Source organism: Morone saxatilis, unplaced genomic scaffold (assembly GCF_004916995.1).
Source record: "Morone saxatilis isolate NCDOM2014 unplaced genomic scaffold, NCSU_SB_2.0 Contig18, whole genome shotgun sequence".
Taxonomy (NCBI): Eukaryota; Metazoa; Chordata; class Actinopteri; family Moronidae; genus Morone; species Morone saxatilis.
In genome coordinates, this window is record NW_023339740.1 from 17999465 (window position 1) to 18008789 (window position 9325).

A 9325-nucleotide genomic window follows, 5' to 3' on the forward strand; every position below is an offset into this window, starting at 1 on the left:
TGCTGCTGCTGCTGCTGCTTTGGTTGGGGGAGAGCTTGGAGCTGCTGCGGGTGCTGCTGCTTTAGCTGGGGATGATGGTGAAGCTTTGGCTGGGGCTGGAGCTGACTTTGTGACGGATGGGGCTCTCGTCATTGGGGGAGGCCTCGGCACTGGAGGCTTCGTGACTGAGGTGGCCCTCTGGACTGGGCTTGGCTTCTGAGCCTGAGCTGGTTTCTGAGCTGGACCTGGACCAGGTTTCTGGGCCTGGCTGGGCTTTGGTACTGGTTCAGATGCTCTTTTAGCTGACTCTGGTGATGGCTCTACACTCTGTGATTTGACTGGTGCACCTATGAGATTGACATAAGATAGTTGCGTCAAATTATAGTTCTAAGACTATATAACACATAAAGGCAAGAAAAGCAAAAAAAAAGCAAAAAAGGAAAAGGAGATACATGAATAAGCATCATTATATCTTAGATCCAGCACCTGTTGTTTTAGTGCAGCAGTTAGAAAACCAGGCACCTTTAACACTCACCAAAGACCAAAGCAGAACATGATACAGATAATGAGCTTAAGTCTATACATGCCCATTCACATAATGACCTCTCACATTCATAGATATCCTAACCAACTCATCTGTCAAGAACAGACTGGTGCAAAGCAGGCTCTGAATGTCTGAACTGCAATGACCAGCAGGGGGCAGCAGATCAACAGTTAAGAGGAGGTGTGGTGACTCGCCTATCATGCCAAGTGTTAGTTGCTTTTATGCACAACAACTCGTGAGAGGAGGAAGCGTGGTGGTGGTAAAAAGAGAGGACGAGAGTAAAGGAGAAAGTCGGGGAGAGATGATACAACCAAGAAAGAATATTGGTTTCAAACAACCCAGTGACTCAAACGCAAGCAGCAAAGCAACCAATCATGCACCACAAAAGACAAAAGTGATTACACATGCGGAGAAGGAAGGGACTGGGCAGGGATGAGTTTCCAATGGCTGATAATCCACCTTCCAGGATTACAGTTGGGTATGTCCATTAAATGTTAAAGCCTCTTTACAAATGTTTCTTTGGTAATTGTATATTAATTAATGTTTATTATATACATCTATATGTTGAGTTAATTGATTTTTACTGACATTATACGGCCATATTTGATCTCATGATATGACCACTACAAGACCTTCATGAAAATTCATCCCAGACATTATTGTAAGGCAGCTAAATGGCCATAAGTCTTACGTTTTATCAGAGTTTGTCATAAAGCATCCCAATGGTTGCTTGGGACTCACGGCACATAAAAACCAAAGAAAATACCATTTGTACAAACACAATTTGTAAAGGGTGACACAATAAGAATTTGCTTGGACACAACACGTTTGTTTATATACAGTATACATACTTTATAATTATACATACAATTTGTTTACTGCTATTACATTAAATTTTCACTTGGGTCATTGCTTTATCTTAGGCAGTTCAGCCATGCAAGTCAACAAACAAAAAAGGTAAAAGGCCTCTGACGTGAGTTTGCACTAAACAACATCTCTTTATATCAATCAGGAAAGATTAAGATGACTAATATTCGTAGCCAGATGAAGTATGAAGATCAAATATCAGTAATTCAGTGGTTCAGTGTTCCAAGCAAATTAGTAATGCTCATGCAGAAAAAGAAAAAAGATGCTTATTTTCTTTGAAACTTTTCATTACTCACGTAACTAGGTTTTACAATTGCCAAGAAAAATAGGTATTGTGTACCGTATAAAGCCACTTTGTCTCAGGTATTATAACATAAACAATTAAGGTTAAATTCCAATCAAAGACAACACCAAGCAGTTATTCACAAAACATTCAGATCTTAAGGGGGATTTGTTGCTTGACAGAATGAAAAAAGTATTTGTTTACCATAAATTGCACCATAAGACTGTATAGATTTAAAGATGATAGGAAGCCCAAAAGCCAAGCATTCATCACTAAGACAGAAACACAACTGAGCTGAGCAGAACTTGCACAGTGAACATGAGCAGCACATTTAAGAAATGATCTTACTTTCCATTTAAAAATGAATACAAAATAAAAAGAACATCCATCTATTAAATAATCTCATGTCTGCCACTGTCCAATGATTCTGTTTGTGATAGATTATTGTCTTTGAAAGGCAAGGTTGTTAATGTCAGATATAGATACATTAAACTACAATCTGCACATATCAACACTGTAGGCACATGTTAATCTCTATCAATTCCTGTGAAACATAAAAAGCTAGCATCTCTAAAACAACCAGCACAAATACATTAAACACGACATGGCGTATCGGGCATTTTCCACATCCATGCAAAATGACAAAAAAAGGAATTCAAAATAATAAACAAACATGCAAACACACTCACACAAACAGTACAACTCCAATAATAATGGCTTTGTTAATTGACCATGTTATGCGCTGTTTCACCACTGCTTTTAGTAGGCACATTTAGTTTTAACACATCAGCCCTGAGCACAAATATCACCACACCAACACAGACACTATGGCTGCAATTACACTAAACAGGCTGGCTAAATGCACTGTGCTGTACATTTGCTTGTTAATTCAAGTGATAAAAGTTCAACATCTTTTTCTTTTCTTGGACCCAAATTACTGCAGTGATAATCACTGTCAACACCACACCGAAACCAGTGCCAGAGCATTCATTTTAAGGCAATGACGATTGACAGTGTTACCTTCAAGGAACAGAGATAAGGATGCCAATAAAATACAAACTGCTCTCATCCTTAAAAAAAATAGTTTTTGGAAATAGACATTCATTTTCTTGCCAAGAATTAAAAGAGAAGTTTGATGGCAGTCTAGCTAGCCTAGCTTAGCACAAAGACTGGAAACAGCTGGCCTGCTTCCCTCAAATCTGCCTACCAGCATCTCTAAAGCTCACTTGTTGACAGGTTAAATCTTTCAGTTAACTTGCATTAGAAAACTTTTTCTGGGAAGTTTTTTTTCCTGATTACAGTGATTATTATAACAGAGAAGGTGTTATATTTCTTTCAAACAAGGGATACTTAATGTGTACCACTGTCCCACGACTGATTCTGAGTTCCTAGACATGCTTTGGTCCTACATTGGCAGCACTTGTATTACAATGGAGAACAGTGTTCAGACAACCTTGAGGTTGAGGGCGCTGGCCCGAGGTCCTGTTTGGATCTGCCAGTCCTTCCTTAAGGGCAGCACTCTGGGGGAGATTCAGGGGGCGGGAGAAAGATAGAAAGAAAAACAAAGAGAGAAGGAGAGTGGGAAGAAAGGCAAACATGGTAAAGCAGGTTCTGGTAAATAATCAGCAGTGAACTGTGAGAGGCTACAGCAAAATGATTTCCATGCATTAACGCCTTGGATTCTGCCTCTCCTTATACTCTCAAGGAGAACTGAAGCAAACGCTGTATGAGCACGGGTCTTTGTAGCTATTTATTTTAGGTAATCCATTACAAATGCACAGGTTTTGTGGGGTATGCATTTCATTTCATACAGCCTCTACCTGTTGGGGCTGCACAGTAGTTGGCTTCTGGCCTTGAGGGGAGCGAGCAGGTGAACGGGAAGCACTAGATGACCTGGCAAGCAGTGCTTGGTTCATCTTAGCCAACACCACCTCTGAGATGAGCTGACGGTCCTCTGCCTGGTGATCACCAATCAACTGCATAGATGAACCCACAACCTGGACAAAGGAGGCACAGTCAGTGTATTACAAAATGTGTGCTTTTTTATTTAAAAGGTTACTTGACTGAAATGTTTTTGACCCAGACTGGACAACAGAATCAGGACAGACAAACAAAGGAGGTTTAAACAGCACGGTAGCACACTTCATGTGTGGTAAAAAGTCTCTGGTGTAACTGTAACTATAACTTGTTCACTCAGATAGAAAATTTGTGTAGAATGGTCAGTCTTGATTTATATGGGTAAGCTTTTTATGGATACTAAAAACCAAAACACTTTTCCAGTGGAGATGACTCATCGGGAGACATGTTTTTCATTTCTTTTTCCACTTCATTATCTAATCTATCGTCCACCAAACTACTGATTATTTCATTCTGACAGTCAGGCTACTTCAAACTTTAAGAGACATTGCTTATACCACAGTGACTGGGCGTTGGTGTCTTTGTGGCTCCTGTATCATCTCTCTCTCCTCCCTCTTCAGCCTCAGACTCTCTTACTGGGATTTGTAATCATAATCATCCAAACTTCATGCCTTACTTCTCCCCTCATTGTCCTTCTGGAGTTTCCAGCTCCTGCCAGTCATCTAAACTATTCAGCTACCTGTCTTACCTGTTTACTCTATGTAAACCTCAGTTTACGACTTTTTGCTGCCAATGCATCTGTGTTACCATGTGGCCATAGCTTTGGAGTTATTGCCTTAAACTTCTACCTGTCGGATTTTTTAACTGCCATCCCATCACCAACTGCAAGATTGTTTTATGACATTCAAACATAGCAAACAGGGTCTTTAACCATATATATTACTATCTACATTTTGGTTGAGCTACTCATTGCCAGCTGCCACAATTCTGACAAAAACTGACCTAGCTGACCCAGCTTTTTCCATGGATGAGGCGGCTGACTTGACCTACACCACTGAGTGGCTCTGTACCTACTGCCAAAATGCATCCAGAGAGAAACAGCTCTCTCTATAGCACTCCAGCTTGTGTCCTATAAACCCTGGCTTGTCAAGTTGCTCCCTGGGCTGGCAGAAATCTTGGCCACTCAACAGCTCAGTCCTATGGCCAAATTAGGGCCTGCTCCAGATCCCAAGTCTCCCAGTTCTTCTCCAATATCTTTCAGTTCTACCTGGTACTTCCAGAGTTTCCCTTTTGACTAACTCTCTGCTTACTTCTGCGTAGGCTAGCTCTCTACCTGCTTCGCTGCTCTCTAGTCCTGTGCCTTTGTCCCCTTTGGATAGCCATCCTGTTTATGCCCTCTCCGCCTCTGCTGTCTTGTTCCCAGGTCCCCCAGCAGAAAGCCACCCTGAGTCTCACAAGGATCATTTGTAGGCTTGTCATATTTTTGGGTTTAAATCAACGTAGAGCCTCTGGGTGCAAGTATGACTCCACTGGTTTCTGGGAGTCATTCTGCAGTCATTACACTTCTCAGTGCTCTAGTGTCTTAACTGCCCAGCACTCCTGAGACTCCACTGTCCATCCAATCCAGCTGGACAGGAATCCACTTTCCCTCAAGTACAGAGTCCTTGTTTCTCTATTAGTTTCTTCTTTTTTGTCTGATCCCCTCTCTGTTTGTGCCTGAATCTGTCTCTCTATCTGAGCCTGAACCCGTCTCTCTGTCTGAGCCTGATCCTGTCTCTCTATCTGAGCCTGATCCTGTCTCTCTATCTGAGCCTGAACCCGTCTCTCTGTCTGAGCCTGATCCTGTCTCTGTCTGAGCCTGAACCTGTCTTTAAATCCAAGCCTGAGCTTGTCTCTCTTTTTGAACTTGCGTCTCTGTCTGAGCCTAAACCACCGAGCCTGAACCTGTCTCTCTATCTGAGCATAAATCTGTCTGCCTGGGCCCCACCCTGTTTCTTTGTTTGGGTATGATCCCATCTCTCTATCTGAACCTGAACCCATCTCTAAATCCAAACCTGAGCTTGTCTCTTTATTTTAACTTGCATCTCTATCTAAGCCTGAACCACTGAGCCTGAACCTGTCTCTCTATCTGAGCATGGATCTGTCTGTCTGAGCCCCAATCTCTCTCTATCTGAGCCTGAAACACTGAGCCTGAACCTGTCTCTCTATCTGAGCATGGATCTGTCTGTCTGAGCCCCAACCTGTCTCTCTATCTGAGCATGAATCTGTCTGTCACGTTGGCTCTGGGCCTGATCCTGTCTCTCTGAACCTGAAAGTGTCTCTGTCTGTCTGTCACATTCTGCCTCTCCCTCCAGCCACACTCCCACTTCCCCCACACCCCTGAACTCTTCCTGTCTGTCTGCATTTGGGTCCTTCCCTTGTAGCCTGCATTTCCTGAGTCGTGACACTGTCTGAACCTGTTTCTCTGTCTGAACCTGAACCTTACGGAGCCTCCACAGTCCTGCCCACCTGAACAGTCCTTCTTGCTTCTTCACTACACAGATTTCCTCCTGGCTGCCATCACTACACACCAGCTGCATGTTACATTGAGATTGGTTGTCCACTCCTGACCTGCCTCTTCTGACTGAACTCTACCAGCTGTGTCACAGTGTTTGTATTTGGTCTTTGTTGCCTAGAGGCAGAACTGAAATAGATAGGTAGAAACTACCCCACATAACAGTGACATGTTCTCAATCTTAATATCATCATATGGTGTGCGTAATCTCCTGCTTGCCTTTGAAAGCTCCTAAAGTATTCACTGATGATGATGGAATCAGAGTATTTAGCAATTTTCCATACTGAGACGTAACCACTTGACTTAAAAGGAAAGGTATTATTACAGCAGAGCACATTCCTACATAAATGTGTTATTCACAACCGTTGCGGTCATGACTTCAAGACTAAAGACTGAAACATGAAACCAATATGCTGACAAATTGATGGAAAGAAACAGAGTGAAAAACAAGAGGGGAAAAATAATCGAAACGACACAACAATTTGTTGAGAAAGACAGACACATAAAGAGACAAATGGAACAAATACTGACATGGGTGGGCCATAGAGATTACCATATTACCATAATTGTTGAAACATCACCAGCTGTTATCAAGCTCATAATGTGTATTCAGGTTAGGTTCAATCAGTTTATTCCCAGCCAGACAATCTAAGGCCCCAGCAGTGTAAATTAGGCCAGACATGCTAAATTTAAGACTCAAAGACCTTATTAGTACTCCTTATGAAACACAACTCTCACAGGCTGATGTCAACATGGTGAAAGTTTCCAAACAAAAGGCAGGAGTCAATAAATACAGTGATGCAGAGATAATATCGCAGCTGTAAACTGTTCGATTGTTTGATTGTTTGATTTGATGTAGTACCTCGCTCAATCTAAGAATCCCTTTTCCGAGTTTCCGTCCTCCCTCCCTCCACCCCTCACTTCTTTACGTGTTTTTCTCACCTCAGTGATGTAGTCATTACCATCCTTGCCACAGATGGCTTTGACAGCACAGATATCCAGTCCCCCGAAGATCTCTGCACAAGTATCAACCCATAGCTTATACCTGTCACATAGGGAAAATGGATTAGAGTCATAATCCGTTAACAGCAAACAGGCTACCACTACAGTAGCCTATATACAATTACTAGTTTGCTAAGTTGCAATTTTGGCATTTGAGAAGGGACAAGAAGAGTCGCAGGTATTTGCAGTATTAAGCAGGACTGAAAATATTCCTGCCTCACAACATCTTGCTTAGTTTATTAAAAAAATATTTTTGTTCTTACACACTATCAATAATATTGACTATATTTGACTATGTATCACTTCAGTGCAGTATGTCCGTGCAACCGTTGCTCTTCAGGGCATTTAGCCTGACAGTAAACCTGTTACAGAACCTCTCTAGCTCTGGGACCAATATTGACTATAAAGGAGCTTTTGCTGCAGCAGCATCTGTAAAGACTTTCTGTCTGGAGAACTGAACATAATATAGATTAAAGAAAGCCTTCTATGATGTTAATGTTTTTAGAATCAGAATCTGGTTAATTGCCAAGGGTTTTCACATACAAGTAATTTGTCTTTTTGTATTTTGGTGCATAACAATTAACAAAGATAAAATAAACAAGATAAAAATCAATATAAAAAGTAAACATTTACAGTAGGAAATATGAAGAAATATAGTAATTACAAAAATATGTACAATATATCTGTTTTTAAGGCTGTTCAGTTGTGCAGGAATGTGTAAAACATTACAGCGGTTAGGTCAGGGAATAATTGAAAAGATTGACTTTGATGAGGACAAGTGGTGAGTGCCTGATTTTGTAAGAGCTTGTGTAAGTGGCAGGGTAAGGTTTGGAGAGTTCAAAAATGAGCAAACTGAGCTAAAAGTTGGAAATGTATGTAAAAGCAAAAAAACTACTTTGGATCCTTCAGGATAGTATTTATGCATCAATTCTTCAGCTGTATTTCAGTGGTGCTGCATGTGGACGTTGGTGCAGTAATGACACTACAAACAATACCACTCCACTACCCCTATATCTGACTATAGACATTTTTCACAGCTGACCTTTTCACTTGTTGTAGCTGTAACTTATCATTTATGAGGCTCTGTTCCATTTTGGTGTCTTTATAGGCCATGCCAGTAAGACAGCATGCATTATTAACGTTATCAGTTACACCTGAGCATTCCCGCTGGTACAGGTCAAAATACATGCTGTGAAAGAGGTGCATAATCCAGATTTTAGCAATTGGAAGAGCAGCTCAATGTGAGAACGACCTTCGACAAACTAGTATTCTATGTGTACAAAGACACGATACATGTTAGAAAATGTATGCACTGTCCACTGAAAACATCAACTGATTTTTAAACATCTGTGTGTTTATCCATGTGTGAGGGCAATGTGACTAATAGTGACATAACACAAGGACAGCCTGAGCATCACTAATGCGGAAGCGGTGCTCACTTGTCAGTCATGGCTACTTGTTCCAACATGGCAGATCCGGTGTTGCTCTTCCAATTACCAGAGATGGATGTTCGCCTGGAAAAGAGCAAGAGCAAATTGCGCGTTAAATTATTAGAGACAAAAACCTTCACTTGTAGAAATGATGAAACACAGGCAATAGAGATTTACAGCCTGTCTAATTCATAAATTTCATTCGATTAAGCACACACACAAACAATGTTCTGGTGTCAGAATGTCAGAAAATGATAAAAAACATTGTTTCAGGATCAGGATAGTGACCAAGTAGTGGTCCCAAGAGTCAGGACTGATGAGAGAACCTTATATAATTGCCTCAACCTTACTGCTAAAAACATACATATTTTGTGACTGTTATTGTTAATATGTTCTGAAAAGTTTACAAGCAATATGATTTTAATATATGGCTTAATCTGCATTATATGTGCCAGGGCACTAAAGCTATGTAGGAATGTTTGAATAAACACCCATGCATGTAAGGGTAAATGAGGATTTTAAATTTCACGTGGCTAAGTTCATGCTCTATCAAAGCAAATGCATATGCTACCATTCCCCTGCACAACACAAACTTTGCTTATTGTACAGTACACACATGAACACACAATATGTGAAAGAAAACTCTAACACACATGTATGCTTTGTAGTCGGCGCCGATTTTCTGGACCCTGATGTCGTATTTGGCGTCTATAAATGGCTCTGTAGTGCAGTAGGTCTGAGTGATGGCCACAACACTTGCAATGTCCTGGAAGTCACTCACATTGTCCACTTTAACCTACAGAGGAATA

The 9325-nt window shown here is 41.1% G+C and overlaps 1 protein-coding gene across 1 annotated transcript in view; it reads right to left on the reverse strand.

Moving 5' to 3' along the window:
* Positions 1–9325, reverse strand: part of syn2b (synapsin IIb) — a 73849-nt gene that overhangs the window by 1582 nt on the left and 62942 nt on the right. The window contains exons 7-12 of the mRNA XM_035661748.1: positions 9170–9312; positions 8526–8600; positions 7027–7129; positions 3494–3670; positions 3127–3193; positions 4–326 (exon numbers count right to left, since the gene is read on the reverse strand). Of these exons, the coding sequence (XP_035517641.1) occupies positions 4–326; positions 3127–3193; positions 3494–3670; positions 7027–7129; positions 8526–8600; positions 9170–9312 (888 nt within the window). The remainder of the gene's footprint in view (positions 1–3; positions 327–3126; positions 3194–3493; positions 3671–7026; positions 7130–8525; positions 8601–9169; positions 9313–9325) is intronic.